Source organism: Fonsecaea erecta (genome assembly GCF_001651985.1).
Source record: "Fonsecaea erecta strain CBS 125763 chromosome Unknown Scaff5, whole genome shotgun sequence".
In the NCBI taxonomy this organism is placed as follows: Eukaryota; Fungi; Ascomycota; class Eurotiomycetes; order Chaetothyriales; family Herpotrichiellaceae; genus Fonsecaea; species Fonsecaea erecta.
In genome coordinates, this window is record NW_017387248.1 from 185,327 (window position 1) to 202,566 (window position 17,240).

General features: G+C 53.0%; 5 protein-coding genes across 5 annotated transcripts; 2 read left to right on the forward strand and 3 right to left on the reverse strand.

Moving 5' to 3' along the window:
• Nucleotides 1-461: 461 nt before the first annotated feature.
• Nucleotides 462-2,999, reverse strand: AYL99_06139 (hypothetical protein; the record flags this gene model as incomplete). The annotated part of the gene is made up of 5 exons (XM_018837649.1): nt 462-465; nt 517-643; nt 694-2,521; nt 2,578-2,673; nt 2,730-2,999. 5 exons carry the CDS (start codon nt 2,997-2,999, stop codon nt 462-464), a joined length of 2,325 nt encoding a protein of 774 aa, XP_018692209.1.
• A 3,273-nt stretch (nt 3,000-6,272) lies between these two features.
• Nucleotides 6,273-7,435, forward strand: AYL99_06140 (hypothetical protein; the record flags this gene model as incomplete). The annotated part of the gene is made up of 2 exons (XM_018837650.1): nt 6,273-6,347; nt 6,422-7,435. The coding sequence occupies 2 exons, from the start codon at nt 6,273-6,275 to the stop codon at nt 7,433-7,435; spliced, it is 1,089 nt and encodes a 362-aa protein (XP_018692210.1).
• Nucleotides 7,436-10,380: 2,945 nt separating this feature from the next.
• Nucleotides 10,381-11,631, reverse strand: AYL99_06141 (hypothetical protein; the record flags this gene model as incomplete). Its single annotated transcript, XM_018837651.1, has 1 exon — nt 10,381-11,631. The coding sequence occupies one exon, from the start codon at nt 11,629-11,631 to the stop codon at nt 10,381-10,383; it is 1,251 nt and encodes a 416-aa protein (XP_018692211.1).
• A 645-nt stretch (nt 11,632-12,276) lies between these two features.
• AYL99_06142 (hypothetical protein) lies at nt 12,277-12,681 on the forward strand (the record flags this gene model as incomplete). Its single annotated transcript, XM_018837652.1, has 1 exon — nt 12,277-12,681. One exon carries the CDS (start codon nt 12,277-12,279, stop codon nt 12,679-12,681), a length of 405 nt encoding a protein of 134 aa, XP_018692212.1.
• Nucleotides 12,682-14,076: 1,395 nt separating this feature from the next.
• Nucleotides 14,077-16,955, reverse strand: AYL99_06143 (hypothetical protein; the record flags this gene model as incomplete). The annotated part of the gene is made up of 3 exons (XM_018837653.1): nt 14,077-14,135; nt 14,250-16,527; nt 16,581-16,955. 3 exons carry the CDS (start codon nt 16,953-16,955, stop codon nt 14,077-14,079), a joined length of 2,712 nt encoding a protein of 903 aa, XP_018692213.1.
• Nucleotides 16,956-17,240: the final 285 nt, after the last annotated feature.

Genomic DNA, 17,240 nt, shown 5'->3' on the forward strand with positions numbered 1-17,240 from the left:
TGCCTCTCTAATCACTGTTGAGATCGTCTCCAGCCGGTGGATGTCGTTTCTCTTCATTATTGTAGAATAGTTCCCCATTGATCCTTTTTGTGTGCGTGTGTGTATTCTTTTGCCGTCATCGTATGCCTGGCTAACTGTGTCCCTCCCGATGGGTTCATTCTGTACAAGGCGTGAAGCAACATTAATATCCCGTATGATGCCGAAATGAAACAATATCGATTAATCGCCACGCCATCCAAAACGATTATCATCCGTTGCAAGTGTGGGATATTCCCATTCGAAATCATGCAAGTCGACGTCCGTCGGAGGGTATTGTATGGTCTGTGTTCGTCGTCAATGTGCAATCGTCTCCAAGACGACATTAGCGTGTGATAATAATCTGGAAACCGTCTATCCACGGCCCACAGCTTCCTGAAATCCCAGCAAGACTGTACCCCCGGGGCGCCATCAAAGTATGTCTGTCATCTGGTTAGAACAAGACTGGAGATAGAAGGAACACGGAGCGCCTTGGCTTACCCAGATCCACCTGTTGCATTCCCAAAAACACTCGATCTTCGGCCGGTGCTGGTCAAGATCTCAATACCGTCGACCCAAAGCCCGGCACGCACATAAAAGCCGAGAATGGTTTCGCCACGACGCGTGTCTGCGAATGTTAGCCCTCTGGAATATCGCGCTTCGACGTCTCGGACTTACCAAGGACGAATTCGTCACCGCCAGGTTTCCCACCCCTCTTACCGAATAGTTGACTATGGCCGTCTTCATAGCAGAATTCAATGCCGTCCAGTGCATATCCATGATAAACTCTGACCGACGTCAGAAGTTTTGTCTGGAGATGAATGCTTTCTAGGATCAGCTCCTCTGGTTGCGAACCTTCCAGCTGGGATTGTCCGAGCTTCTTGCTTCGAAAACCGAATCGAGAGTCGAAGGACTTGCTCAGCCCAACAACATTGTTCAGCGCGTTCATGGTCAGGCCTTCATCGCGCTTCGGCGCCTGCTTGACGTGTGGAAGGTTCACAATATATTTCTTCGACAAGAGGTCATCTAAATCTTCGATCTTTTCACTTCGGGAACTACCACAGAAGATCGTCAAAGACAGCTTGACCTTCTTCTTGTCTTCAGGTAGACGTCCACGGATGTCAGTCTCGGCCACGGTGATTTGTCTGGGGGTCGCGCTGTGTCGGGGATCAGCATTGGTAAAGTCGATCCATTGCCGGCACAGCTCATCGCCCTCGGTCCGTATCTCAATAAATGAAATCCCTGAGGGGGCCGAACAGATCACACGTCCGTTGCCAACTGGAAAATACTGAATACTGTCGTCTTGTGGGAGGGGCTCATCACTCGGGAGTCTGAAGCAAGGGTGGTATCGGAAACGCAGCACGTCTAGTCGATGCCAACCGCACTCGTCTTCCTGGCGACAGACCTTGAGACCTTGCGATTTTGTTCTTGTTGAGTATGGTTCTTTGACCAAGAATGTGCGGTTCAATCGGACATAGTCTCTTAGCATGACTCCGTTTTCCTGGTGCGGACACCCAAAAAGATGGCCGACCTCATGCAGATGAGCGCCAATACCAATGTTGGCGGCTTCCCAGCTGCTTCCGGATTCATTGCAATCGTTTGCCACATACTTGGTGTCCGTCCGCGTGCAGTCCATGAAGGCGGGCACGACTTCCTCGATACAAGACGGATAGCTCTGAAGAGCGTGTGAGCCGAAAATGGCCAGGCCAAGGTCATCCCCTGTACCACCGAGAGCAGCATGACCCCTAATTGTTCCGGCTTCTGGATCCCAGTGAGCATCAAGAAGGAGGCACGCCACGTGCTGCTTTTGTCCCGGCTTCATATTGAAATACTTCTTGACAGCATCCGCCGCAATTGAGTAAAGCTCTCCTTTCTTGGCTGCGGGTGAGTGTTGCTGCGCGTATTGCAGATCCTGCAACTCTGCAGTAGTCTTGTCCGCCCGAACGACATGGATCCTGGCTTCATTCTTCATGATGCCCATTTCCCAATCTCGCATGGACAGTGTACCGGTCTGCCATTCTTCCTCGAACCTGAAACATCTGCGGCCGAATTTGTGTCGGTACATTTGTTCTGCAGTGAATGTCTGCCACAGATGAGCGGCCATTCGAAATTTCTTGATGGCCATGGACAGATCGTTGCCCTCATTGTGCATTCTCTGAGGAACTGCGTCATATGTACAGGGCGAATCCCTCCCAACCAGGATGACAAGCTGAAGAGGAGGGGCGCTATTCAACGGGAGGTAGTTGAGCATCATATACGAAGTGTGCATGGTCGGCGCGGATCCAGTGCTGTAGTGACTCAATTTTGGGGAGGTAAAGTCAAAGCGAATTCGGTTCCAGCCGGGTGAGAGATAGACCAGCGCTTTGAAGTATGAGTCGGATACGGGCCAGTTCGTGGGAGGGAACGCCTGTCCCTCCTTGTCGTGATGGACCGTCAGATTGCCGTCCATGGGTTTCTGATAAGGATCGCCAATTTCTCCATTCACCAACAGTACTTTGTGATAGACCTGTACACCGTCTGTAAGCCTCGCCGCCCAGTCGAAATCATTGGACCGGCACGTACCACTGAATTATCCATGACTGAGGTAATTTTAGGCGCATACGCAGAGGTCGGAGGAGGAACTCTTATGGTCCCATTAGAGCCGGAAGGAGATAGAGTCTGGTCTTGTCAGCGCACAGCCGCGGTCCGCTCAAGGGTTATTCCACAAGACTTACTATCATACTGTTTCTATTGGAATTTGGCACCGTCACATGGGGTCGCTGAGGGACCGGAGGTGGAGTGTCGCCACTGCTCTTGACCGTGCCCAAGACGTTGTAAGAAGAGCCATTGGCGTGATATGTTGAAGGCGGTGTTGCACTCCCGGGGGCGGAGTTAAGAGTAGAGGACGACTTCGCGGTGGGCACGGTGCCATTGGAATCTGTCGAGGAGTCGGAGGTTCGGAAACTTGCTTTCGACCGTCGGCGCAGTTCTTTGAAGAAGGGCATGGTTGCTGGCGAGGGACTTGGAGTGGAGAGCGTTTTAACAATCGATCATAGATCTGAGAGGCAGTGCCAGGGAGGGAGGGAGCTCGTCCGTGTGTGGCCGTGTGACCGAACAGTGAGTGATGATGCCGCAAGGTAAGAAGAATTAACGGTGGGATGTAACGACCGCATGCACATGCATGTGCAATGGAGCTTTTTTCCGAAGTGACAACTGGCTGTAATGGTCTCACAGCAGCAACAGAGTAAAGACGACAAAGCTCCCCTCGAACAGTTTGAACAGACAAACGAGCGACCAGGAGAGCACGAGGGCCGTTCAATTAGGATGAGAACGAGGTTGAGGGTAAGATGAAGAGAAAAGTGATCGTCAATTCGACGATAAGCACCAAGTTGAAATGGCGACGGGGAGGTATCATGGCCCGGACTTTGCGACGTGGACAATGCTTGGGGACTACCGAGCCCAAAGCCCGCGGCACTATGGATGTATTTCTGGGTGGCAGTGGACGGAAATGCAGCTTCATGCAGCAAGTCGCAGGTCGCAGGGCAAGATCGAACTGTGGTTATTTGCAAGACATGCGTTGCCGCCAGCAGGTGCGATTCGCCAGAAGCAAGCACCAGGCAACATGGTGCAATCAGCTTGGCTAGAAGCCCACCGCATGCGACCAGGATAACCAGGATACCAAATGATAAAGGTGGGGAGCGGCATGCGCAAAATGCGCAATCCCCAATCCCTATGCCTGGGCCACAGCACCTTTGCCCACTGCACACATGCACCCCTTGTGCTTGGGAGCCTTTGGGGGACACCGAAGGCACTGAGGGGGCTATTAGTTAAGCTGTTTAGGGACTGGCGGCCCGGACGAGCTATGCAATGGTGGGCTCGGTGGGCACTTTTCACGGGCAATGACGTCGGCGACGCATCTTGGAAGAGCTGGGAATCAATGGCAGGAACATGTGGTTGGTGTGGCGCCCAGAGATAATCGGTGTTGACCATGACTTTTTCTCCGGTCTGGTTCAGTGACAATGTGATCCACTCAGCGTCTTCCTCCTGTCCCTGTCCCAATGAGGAGCACACAATCTCTACGAGATACTCCGTGCCCATGGTGCTGGAGCTGGATATCTGATGTGCACGACTATGAGTTCAGCCGATCTTGTTAAATCAGGGGAAACCTGAATGCTTGTTCTGAGATTTCATCCGAGAACGGCTGCCCCTACTGTAATTTGTAAGGGGATATCATAGTGCAATTTCAGCTACGACTCCATACAGTGGATATGAAAGCCCACAGGAGATCGGCTTGATAGAGAATACCGATTCTCCTGCTACTGCGCACTCTCCTACTCAACAGTCACTGAACGCATGGAAATATACAGAGCACAGACCGCAAAATCTAGAGCTGAGTCGATTCGAGACACAAACATTTCTTCCCCAGCAAGACATCGACCACGCACAGGTTGTACAGGTTATACGCCTGTGCCAGAAAATGACTGTTCAGCCTGCTCCCAGCCTGACGCTGGTGCTGTAGAGACTTTCTTGGCTCACACAAAGACTTTTTGCAGAATATGTACTCCGTATCTGCCGCCGACAGAGACACGACGGCAGGCGACAACATCCCCCGAGTCTTTGTCGCACGACAATCCTGAGGGATGTCAATCCCGAGACTTAGTTCTCCATGACCATTTTCAAATTCGGATGTGGGAGCCGAAGATGTTCCTTCCTTTTTTGTTCTTGGACATATTCTCCTGCTGGCTGTTCGATCTTCCGAACTTATACTTCCAGAGCATATGCACCCAATATAACTTGATCTGCAAGTTATGTCCGTTTGAACCTGGATCAGGGGGTTTCCCCTCGATCAAACCAACGACCGTTGTCCTCTTCAATGCGGGCAACAATAAGGTCTGGGATGAGGTCAGAGGGCAGACATTTAGTTAATCATGGTTTACATAGTGTATCTTTCGGTGCCCACTGCCCGGTTCCTGGTCTGACACCGTGAAAGCTACACTGTTTTAGGGAGGCACCAGTTGTGCCGGTAGTTATTCTTCCCCAGATTCAAGAAGACCGCTTTGGCTGGTCACCGATTACCGCACCCGACACGGAAAAGGAGGAGATTTGTGAGTTTGGTTTTCTTCGCAGCTCAGATGTCAGAGAGTGTGGAGGACAGCACATCGCTCAATATCCCCGCCGGGTCGAAAAATCTCGGAACAAGCAGATCGACTTGCAGTCATGGCAGTGGAACCCAAGGAGGCGGGTTGTCGACCGGATATCAGGGCAAGGCACAGAAGACCACAGAGACCGGGAGCACGGCCTTAGGAGCAGTAGTAGTACCTGCAGCCGCTGGATCTCAGAGAAGGAACCAAAGGTAGTGAGGGCACAGGAGGACAGGAACTCAGGCCACAGGCATCATTGGATCGGTGCAAACATAGGTTTGGGATGGATGAGCATGGTCGGCTCGTATGGCTGGAGGGAGCTGCAAAGGTGCATGCGACCAGCCCAGCGGCCAATTTCACAGCCAGTCGGTAAGCTCCAAGCAGGAGTCTCAGGTAAAAGTGTAGACCATGCGTAATTAGCAGCTAAGGAGCCAATGAGTTTGACACCGTCACCAGCCACAGGCGAACGGGAGCTGCAAATGGACGGCCTCAATCCACTTGCCCTTTAGCTGCCTTAGCGGGCTTTACCCAGAACGTGCCACCAGTGCCGCCAGCGTCGACCCCCCAACGAGGGCACCCCTCGCCCGCCCTCCACAGTTGCCGCTCTGAGTGTCTGGCTGCCTCCAGTAGGAGTTTAAGGCCTGTGCTGGGAGTCCAATTAACTTAATCCAAGGCCATTCACCGTGGTCTTCAAGTTCGCTGCCACCGACATTCCTCTACCACTCACTCACTCTCCTTGAACTTATTGCTCAGCCGTCCACTTTCTTTTTCCTAAACCCCCTCTCTGCAGTTTCTTGCTCTTTGTCCTTTCGTCCTTCACGCTCATCTGTCTCGACATCTGACCTTCCAGCATGCCCTCGATCCTCCAGTAAGAGCCGAACTCGACCCGAGCACCGCCTATTGAACATAGCGCAGTTGCACCCGGCTACCCTGGCGCTGTGGCCCCACGAATTGCCAGCCCGAGTCTGGATCCATAGCAGGAATTAAACCAGCTACACCTCAATTCTTTCCTAGCCTGCGCATTGACGTCCCGGGGCAACACCACACATATTTGGCAAAATCCTCTCCCTCGTCCTTCTTAAAGCCTCCCTCGGACGCCTATCCCTCATGCTGGTCTCTCACAGCATTTGCAACAACATGACCTCTGACCAGCATCCGCATGCTGCAGCTGATGTAGCAGAGAAGGTGCTGCGGAGAGTGGAAATTGCAAAGGTAACTCAACCCAGCCCTCCCACCAAGACCTTCTGTGGGAACCCCCTTCCTGACTGACCGGACCTCCTGTACAGGTTGCTCGAAACCTCCAAGACTGTCTGGCTTTTGCGAGCTTCAAGGCCCAAAATGGCTGGCAAGATCGAACACTTGCCTCGATCGAACCCGAGTTCACCGAGAAGCTGAAGAGGAAGAGACCGTTTCTGGAGGAAGACCTCCCCTGTGATACTTCGTCTGGATCTGACGACGAATTCGTCCCTACGTCCTCAATTGCCAATAACCGCTTCTCCAAACCCTCCAACCCAACCTTTAAAATCCCTGAACCCCCATTTACTTCGAGGAAAAGAGTTCGGTCGTCCTCTGCAACCGGTCTCGACAGACAGTCGAGCACGTCGACATGGAAGCAAGATCACCGCCTGCCACAGTCTTCACCTCTTCTGAATCGTGCACAGTCGTTTCAGGAGCAACCGCTCTTTCCTACAAGTTCTGCTAGAACACCTCACCTCGCCAATGACGACTCTCCCATGTTTGATGTTCATTCTGATGACGAAGATCACGACCTCCCTATGCCTGCCTTTGGCAACGACCCATCCAGCAGCGTTTTGTCCTCATCGCCTCCTCGAACACCTCCTTCCACGAAAGCTTTCCTGAACGGTAATCCCAAGAATTCTGGCGCCGATCTCCTCCTGTACCTGGCCAATTCACCCTCCCGTTCACCAGCCATCAACATCCATCGACCCTCGGACACGTCGAAAGAACCTCCTTCAACTCCACCTGCGCAGCATTCACACCTTCCGTCTTCAGTGATGACTACTCCCGGCACTCATCTTGGGCTGTTCAACGGCGCTTTACAAACCCCGGGGCAGAATTTCAATCTGGCCGACTTCTGCAATGTTACGCCTTCACCTGCCCCGGCTCAGTGGGGCAGCCGAACTCCTAACCTCAGCAAAACTCCCAGTCGGTTCTCGCGAAGAGGATTGAATTTCGATACGTTGCAGGCTCCATCCGGAAGTCCAGAATTGCCACGAAAGGTTCCCATCGGCAAGGGACTGGCTCTGCAGCTGGGTGACGAGCTGATTCCGAGGTCGTGAATCACACCTCTGACCCTCCCTCTTTCTTTTGCCACGGCCCCCATCCACATCACCCTTTTATGATAAAACACCCAAAGGCGCACGCATAGCTGTGCCACGACCTACTCGAATTGAAACGAATAGCATACAAATGTTTTTTTTGCCCAGCAATGACGCATAAATGACCCCAAGAGAGGCGGCCATTGATTTGAGCTTGAAAACATGGAGCGGAGCTGGGTATCCGGGAAACGCACCGGCGTTATCTGCCAAAGCAAAGGACTGGGCAGGAGCAAGTCTTTCTTGTTGGGTGAATTTGTTCGATTATGCTTGTCCCTCTGATTTCGCGTCCTTGACTGCGTTGAGATGGTCAAGTCGATCAGTCATGTCTACGGCCTATCCTCAATCCCTGACACCGACATCATCTTAATTCCATCATCAACACCGTCACAATACAGCTACAGCTGCAGTAGGTAGCTGAAACTAGGTAGCTCTGAATACAGATAACATAACCATTCTCCTTATTGCCCTCATCCTCTGCTGTTGCTGCTGCCGCTTTGTCATGGACTGCATGTTCCGGGGCTGCTTGCCATGCATCGCGTGATTCAGACACGGCATGATACAATCATCAATCAAGGTCGTGTGCGCGAGTTCGCCGAGCTCGTGGCGCCCCAGTCTTGGGCTAGAAATTTGAGGCAGTCCATCTAGCCAACGCCACAATCGGGTGAACGGCCGTTTCAGGGCATCAGCCATGGAGCACTACGTCAAGATGCTCCTCCCGTGCCGGGCCTGGCGAGAGGCCGGTCAGCAGCTTGGGATAGACCTTGGTTTTTTAGCCCTTCTTCATGCACGCACTTTACATCCTTATACGGCACCGATGGTTTTAGGCCTTGGAACTTATCTCCACATATGGAGGCAACCCTCCGAGTCCTCACCAACTGTCACGGCAACTGTGGAGGTGGAACAAGGTCGAAACCAACCAACTCCTCCATCAATGAGGATAGTCTATGTACCAAAGTGCACTACCAGCACGGGGTTTGTGCTGGATGATTAGGTAGAGCAATTGGACGATCAGCGACGTGAGCCCAAGTGATAGGCCACGGAACACATATCCTATCGAGGGCCTGCATGCTGCATGGAGGCCATGAAATGGATGGGACAGATGGGTCTCATGTGGTATTGTTTGGCGTGCAGCAACAAGCGAGGTCGTACAAGAAATCCATCCTCACGCGTGCTGCTCACCACGCCCTCCCTTCTGACTGTACAGAGTAAAGAACTGCGCTGATTGTTTCTGTAGTTCGTATTATTGTTGCTGATCAACAACGCGTGGTGGGAGTGTCAGACAACATATTAGCGCCCTGCCCATCATCGCCCCACTCCCATCGAGAGGGAACCAGGATCTGCCTCCATCCTGGTTCAGTGCCAATGATGCCGACGATGCTGTTTTTATATTCGCACAGGGACCCATTATCAAACGGGCGCCTGGTGTGGAAAACCGGGAGGAGTGGGAAATGAGGTCGCTCCAAAACGGGAAAGCGGGGATCGCAACCCTGATTGATTTGACGCGTGTTACATTTTATTATTTTATTTATTTTTTTCTCTTTCGTCTTCCATCCCTGTTGCCTTCGTCCAAGTGGTGCAAAGTAGCCTGTTCTTTGACCCTTCTGTGTACCGCGGATTACGAGTGGTGGCCGTGGACAGATATCTCTCTCCCCATCCGCCCTGTTGACCATGTAATCACACAGCCCAAAATAACGAAGCTTTTCCCGCGTCGACGCGTCAGATCGTCCCGACGATCCGCGTTCGCGTGCTTAGCGCGTGGCACTAGCATCTCATGGTGGAATTCGCGGGGTTCGCCGGAGGGTGGCTGGGAGGAGAGTCTTCAGAGCTGAAAACCAGGTGGTCCTACTACACTAACCATCACACATGCAAGCGGCCTCGGGTGGTATCAGTGACAAACTTGGTTGCGATGACTTGATGACTCGATGACGGCGGCAGATCCAGGGCCAGTTCAGCAAGCTTGTCCCAAAAGGCAACTGATATCGTCTGAAAGTTTTCTTAGGCCCCGGCGAGCAGCACCATGGCCGGCCTACACCTCGGCCCAGCTGGCAACTGGAAAGACTCGTATGCACTCCAATGCGGCTCGAGCTGCTCATGACCTTGATCTGTTCAACCCACCCTGTGTCAGTGCACCGATAGCACAAGCCTGTTTCCGGTCACAACCGCCCTGATGGGGCCACCTCACGCCGCTAGAAACGGCATCCTTCTCCTGGTCGTGATCCGTGACAAGACCTGGCTCATCTCGCATGGGGCAGGATTAGGAGAGGTCCAGACGTGCCTTGGCTCAAACCACCGGCCTGATGCTTCGCAGTGGTTCGTCTGCCCTGCTGCGCCTCGGCCATTCATGTCAAACCTCAGATTGGGGAAGGTACATAGATAATAGATGCCGATATATCCTGGCACACATGCATGACGCTGGTTACGAGCAACACAGCTGCACGTAGCAGTATCAAAAGAAACCCGAAAGTGTTTGTATCGGATCGGGGTAGCCAGCTATTACAACGCAACACCACTTCCATCCCGATCTTTTCTGCACGACCGGCAGCCGTCAAGGATACATTTTGGACACAAACCAAGGGGACTTGCTTGTCGTCCCTTTTGTCGTAACACAGGTTCCTACCTTGACAGTTGAGGGAAAGATCTCCCTATATACATAACATGGGTGGACTAAGAGCGAGCTGAACCATGTAATCGGCACTCGAATCTATGAAATCTCAACAGCATTCGACCATGTGCAGGGAATTTGCAGGCATTCGTCGTTCATGTCGTTTGGCACATTCTCCCTTTAGAACTCATGCGCCGCGGTGATCATCATCTTCGTCCTGTCTATCAAACATCATCACATTGTTCATCAATCGTCCCATACCCATGGAGCGAGGCTTTGTTTCTTCTGGCTGGGACAGACAGCCTCATTTTCTGACAACCCTCTCTTCCCACTGCACGCCCACCCACTCCTCCCGGAAGGAGACTCTCCCCGCGTCACCGCAGTTATTCGCACAGGTGCCCACGATGATCGTGCCCCACTCCATCCCGTCGTCCAGACTCATGGCATTCTCGTCGTCCTTTTCCAGCTCGTAGATCAACCCGGGCACGAGTTGCAGCTCAAACACCCGTTGACCACCACAGCTGTCGCAGCGCGGTAGTCCCCTCGCGGGCCCAGTCCGCCCGTGGGGCACGATGAAGCGCGACGCCACCTCGTCCGTGCCCGAGTACAGGAGCGGTTCGCCCTTGAACTCGTATCGCAGGACCTGTTCCGGGTTCTGGGCGACGCGGTCGGAGAATTTCTGGAAGGTCTTGTCCAGGCTGGACTCGAACGTGTCTTTATCCGCGTCAGTACTGGCGCCTCCTCCGCCTGCATCGTCCACGTCATATTGGGTTTTCGAAGACCCGGCCTTTGCGGCAGCAGGGGCGTCGGGCACTTTTTCGAGTTCCTCCGGGTACGCGTCGAGGTAGAAGGAAGGGTAGGGCGGTGGGAACAGGGAGGCGTCGGGCCACGGTATTTGTTCTTCCTTCGCAGTCGTCTTGGTGTCTGGTTCGGCGGTGATTCGCAGTTTGTCAGCGAACGACTCTGTGAGAGATTGAGGTTGAGACTCCGCGACTGGCCGCTGTGGAGGCAGCGCAGCCAGCTGCGAGGGCGAGCCTATGGATGAGAAAGGATTTGCGGTTGGCTGTCCGTTCGAGCTGGCCGGCATCGAGAACGGGTTTGCACTGTTGGCCGGGGATTGCTGGCTTGGTCCACCAAACAGGGCACTTCCCAGGTCCGGCACTGGCGTCGTTGTCTGTGACTCTACCGCCTTTTTCTGTCTTTGACTCTTTTCTAGCACCGCAGGTTTCCTGACTTCGCGAAATGCCCTGGCGCTGCCGACCTTCTTCGAGCATTGTTTTTTCCTGCAGCAGAGGACGTGAAGGCGTCGGTCGTCGTTGGGGAAGTACTGCTGGAGATCCGCATTGAGCTGTAGGAGAAGGGACATGTAGCCGTTGCACACCTTGCACCTGGCCAGGGCCGCCGGCGGAGGTTGGCTTGAATCCAGCCATGTGGGATGGCCACCCAAGTGACTGATGTCGTCGCCCGTGGACTCGACGGTGGCATAGCCGAGGGTGACATTGGTGGTAGAGTAGTCCTCTCCGTCGTCTGAAGAGTCGCTATCGTAGTGTGCCATATTGCGCAAGGGGTGGCAGAGTGACCGGCGGACTCGCTAGTTGTCTTTCCGGGACTCTCTCTCGTCGCTTTCGCACCCTAGACTTTTTTTTAAAGACCCTGGTCTGTTCTGGAAAAGTTGATTGGACTAGAATTAAGGTGTGTTCCGTTCGGCAGCTATACCGTAAATAGCAAAGCATCGCAAGTATTATTATCTCCGCATTTTTCTGGGTATAAAACCCCCCTCCTTTTTCCCTTTACGTCCCTCGCTGTCATATACCGTATTCGGGACCCTGGCTTCCAACATCATCATCCCGTCCCCGTTTGACGTCGCCATCATCCTCCAGGATATGCATACTCCTCACTTGCCTATCCCATCTCCGTACTTCATGATCATCCACTTAGCCAAGTGAGACCAATCATCCTACACATCACTCCTGTGTTCCGTGCTTCTTCCCCGCGTTGGAGGCGGGGATCCGTGCTAAGCGACGTCGAAGCCTGACCCAGAGCGTTTGATTGTAAGGAAAAAGGCCCATATATTCATAGTGACCAGACGCCCAAGGGTGTACCGGCAGAACTCCTGAAATCTCCTTCTTGCCCTCTTCAGCTGTTCCATCGATTTCTCGCTGGGGAAAACCAAAAAGAAAGGCCAGCAAACCATTCAAATATGGCTACCCACAAAGTCTCCGCCGTCACCATCGACGAGTTCGAACTCCCCAAAGGCCGCAATGCGACTGGGGCAGTGATAGCCGCCACGCTGATGGTGCTGTCCGCCCGCCGCAGATTCATCCAGCCGGGCTCCCTTGTCCATGACCAAGTCATCGCCCGGAGCGCCCGGGCCAGCAAGTACGCCAAACCGTTCCAAGATGTCCTCTTCTACGCCCTCTTCGGCGTGCATAGCATCGAGACCGTCTACTTCGCCCTGACGAAGCTGAGGAAACACAACGTCAAGGTTTTCAGCTCCGTCTGGTTCCAGTGGGTCATCGCCGTGTTCCTCGGAGGGGTGTTCACCCTCAAGCATTTCGACGAAGTGGTGGAGAAGAAGGAACTCAAGACCATCAAAGAGATCTGAGTGGGTGGAGCAGATGTGATACGGCGAAGGGCACGCGCGATACATTGGGTATGTCGCGAATTCGAGGACGTGGGGCTTTCTCCCAACCTCTGAAGCGAGCAAGCAGGAGTTTTGTTGGAGGATATATCTCTATATCTTGGGAAAGGAATGCGGAAGCAATACAAAATACAGAACCACTCACTGTCGCAAACACATATGCTCCTAGTGTGCAGCTGGCCATTGGTCGGCATTCCAGTGGTAGAATGCATCGCCATTCCCCTCTATCTTCTTCTACGCCAGGCTGAAGGCCCCATCCCACGTCTATGCCGTGCTGTGCCTTGGGATTCTCCAGCTGATTGTGACATTTCCCCTCCGCAACTGGTCCCGAACCCTGGTGTACTAAGGGCGCTGCGGCCAAGACATCGCTCCGACAGGTTCAGCCGTGTTGGTGAGCCACTTACACGAATTCCAACCTCATTTCCGCCTTCTCTCTGCCGTGTTCACTCAGATCTTCAATCCATTTCTTGAGGTCGTTTGAACAGCCTGAGCGCCGGGCAAAAACCAGGTCGAGAAGCAACGACCGACCCAGGTACACCCTCTGCAGCAATGGCTGGCCCCGTTCCTCGCTGCAAGGATTCAGACCTCATGTCTCTCCCGGCTGAGGTCTGGCTGATCATGTACGACTGCTTGGTTCGAGCACGAACCACATCGACCTGTGCGGTGAAGGCCCCCGAATGTCCGCTGACCTGCCCCAACTCGAGGTCGAAACCGTACCCGCAGATTCTCACGGGCGTGTAAACGACGGGAGACCGGTAACCGCGGATCTCAGATCGTCCCGGAGACAGCCAAGTTTCTGTTGGGAGGCATGATACGGCGGCTAAGGGACTTTCCTGTCCGCTATGCGTGCGTGAATCCTTTGCTGTCTCCAAGAATGCGCTGGCAAGTTGATCGGCACGTTGAAAATTCCGCGGGACATTTCAAAAACCGCGGCATCTCCGCTGCCAGACACACCAGACCACACAGGGCAGACGGGAGAACAGAGTGTACCCCCATGACCCGCGCCAGTATTGTGGTCGATCTTCAGGTGGATCATCCGTTCAGGGATCATTGTGTGATCTAGCTGGAGGACAGCAACATGAGTCGATCAAGTGCTATATCTACGATGGTGGAGGGGAAAAAAAGGGAAAACTCAGCAAGACGAACAGCAAGGAAGACGTTTTATCATTGTCTCCAGAGGATGTGGCATGTTATGGAGTCTGTGAGATTTGTAATTAATGTCTCGCCGAATCCCTGAGTACTTTCTCAATCACAAAATGAAGATTACCATTTAAGTTGTTTCCCAAATCATGAAGCCAGAGGAGGCACCCAAGCCATCAAATTAATCCCAACGAATTCCAAGAAGCGAAGCTCGTTTGCTCAAAAAGTGAATTGCATCAACCCCGGATTCAAAACAAGCGGCAACAACGCATGCGATCCTGTCAAGGCAAACGTCAGCGAAACAGGACACCAGATATGGAAGGGCAAACAGCAATGGTACCAAGACCCCGGCTTGAAGTGAGGAAGAGAAAGATCAGAGAAGGCAAACTCACCTACAACTGTGGCCAAAGGCCAAACGGCTGTGAACCATCCAATCTGCCAGTCGTAGGGCACCAGTTTCCCCAGCGGACCGATGCCGGCAACCACGATCATCCCCAAACTCATCACCACACAGAAGATGAAGGTGAACCGAAACTTCCGAAGGATCGTGGGAATCTCCTTGAAGAAGCTCGTGTCAGTGGCCTCCTTGCTGGTGGCGCCCCAGGACATGTCGATGGAGAAGAGATGGGAAAAAATCGCTTGCGAGACGTGAAGGGATATGCCTCCCAGGAAGATGGTCAGTAGGGGGATCCAGCGGAAATTCTCCCACAGTGCGGAGAGGAGAGTCTGATCTTCGACTCGGTAGCGCATGACGGCCAGCGCGAGATTGCCGAGGGCTGTGAAAACAATGATGATGGCAAAATAGATCTTGAAACTGTCGATGTAGTAATGGTCCAGGTGGCCGTTGAACCATCCAATGATGCAGTAGTTGAGAAGTGTCAGGACCCACGCACTGCCAATGGCGTAATAAGTCCCAATATACGCCATGATAGTCAGTTTTGAAGGGAATGGCATCGAGCTCCTGATGAAGTTGCGGAACAAAGGAGTAAATGGGCCTTTCGTGAACCACTGGGCAAATGGGTGGAAGATGAGCTCGGAACAGCCATAGGCGTATTTCTCCCAGCGGGCGAGTTCGTCGTAGACGGTCAGAGAGACGCCTTCTTTGAAGCCTTGGCCGGCATAGGCGGCAAGACGGAGGATATAACCGGAAGTTTGAAGGCGAAGAGCCATGTCAAAATCCTCAGAGACCGTAGCTTCGCTCCAGTACTTCTCCTTGACAATGCCGTCGTTGACGTCTGCGTAGACGTAGGCGACATCCTGCACCGCTGACCAGCGCAGAAAGGCGTTATGTCCGACAAATGGGGCAACGTCACCATTGGAGACTGCGTAGCGGATGGCTGTGTACACCAGATTTGTGAAGAACGTTATTCCCCTTTCGAACCATGAGTCCGTGACATTCATTACGCCGCTGGCGAATTGAATGATGGCGACCTCTGGGGAGATTTCCATTTCTGAGACTGCGCCTAGGAAACAATCTCGGGGGACCCGCGTGTCACTGTCGATCAGGAGGATGTAATCCCCCACGCGGATGTTGCCAGCAGCTTGTGTGCGGCCTCCGTCTTCGGCGATGATGGATGCAAGGGCCTCGTTGTAGACCTCACGTTCTTGCTCTACAGTCCAGCTCCCATCATCCGGACGGTCAATGCTCGTCAACTTGTCTTCCACTCGCGCAGAGACATTCAAGGCGTAGTTCATGTTGGATGCCTTTTTGAATTTCCCGGCTCGAATGAACGGTCTTTGGCTGGAGTTCGCCGGTTTGGGATCGTGCTTTGGTCGTGAAACCCACCCGATATTGTGTTCATCGTAGTAATCGCGTCGTTCTTGAGCTTGTTCGGTGGGAATCAATTGCATCCCATCATCATTGATGAAGATATTGGCAGTACCGCCTTGCATTTCGTATGTCGATATGGCCGCTTTGATAGATTTGATCGTAGGATCAATCACGGACCAGAGACCCTCCTTGTAGACGGGACATTGAATAGTGACGTGTGGCAACGTATAGCTTCCGTCCGTTGGGAGGCGCGGAGGAGGCATTCCCGAGTAAAACTTGGTGTTTGCATTCATCTGGCTTATGGGACCAATAATCTGGGCGCAGCAGCCTGCAACAGACTGCATGAAGAACAGTGCCAGCCAGCATTGAAGAGGGACAACAGCAATAAAAGCAAGTCGAATCCAGGAATGGTCGACCTTGATTTCGATGGCGATCTGGCGCCAGCCACTGCCAATGGCGGCAACGAGCAAGACCATCGTGATTGCGGTGAGGATCGGTTGAACGAGCACAACACGGCGAGCCGGCAAAGCGTTTAGCACCTCTAAATTCTGGGACGATGCTTCTTCGTCGTTGCTGTTGTTCAGATTGAGTGTGCTGGGCATGGCACTGGGAAGTGGTGCCGAAGATTCGTCGTCTTCGCATTCCTCTTTCCAAATCATGTTCATGAGCTGGTCTTCTATTGATTGGACCCGTTTGAGAAGGTGATTTGGGTCGTCATCCCAGACAATGAGGATATTGTAGATTCGAATGAATGCTGCAAATTGATGTTTCTGGCAGTCGGGCAGGTGAGAAATGCTTGGGAGAATTTGTAATCGGAGACCTGAATCGAGCGGCATATGGGTGAGCGACTGGTCTTGGAGGAATAGCTTGACGATGCCGGTGTTTACTGTCATGGCACACTGTCACAACCATCAGTAAGTAGGAATTCATGACCGACAGCTCCTCTTCATACCTTAACATTGAGCCTTCTCACTGCGTCATACACTCCTTCAGGACGGGAGCGAAGGTCTTCAGGGGCACATTTATAGTCATTCTTCGCTTTCTTGAGCATAACCCCTTCCTCAATTCCATTCGTGGACCACATTCGCTCCAGTTGCTGCTGGTGAAGCCAATTACACATCATGTCAGTCTTCAGATCTCGTAGTTCCGGTGTTGAGCTATTGCGAAAGTCGCCTTCAGGGTACAACAAAGTCCTCCTGCTCGAGTCGTGTCTCGACGCTGTCGGGCGAGTCCTGGCAGAAGACGAGCTTGTTGGTCGGACGTCGCTGGATGAGTCTGGGGTTGCTGGAGGGCTCGGGACCATGGACAAGTCGAAAGTTGATGTCATTGCTTCTGAGGCATTGCCTATAACAATAGTAGGTGCAGGAGTCGAACCTGAGGGAGCACACCGAATGTCTGGCTGGTTGAGCCGTTCGTTGTTGTTCCCCTCCATGCTTTACAGGCGTTTCAAGGAGACGTTCGCAATGCGTGGTAGAGTCTTGCCCCAGGGGCATGGAGGAACATAGGGAAGGAAATATAAGCAGCGAACAAGAAAACAAACCGGGACAAATACCCAGAGAGTTGAGGGGAAGCCTAGATTCGACCAACGGCGTCCATGAGAGCCCCTGATTGA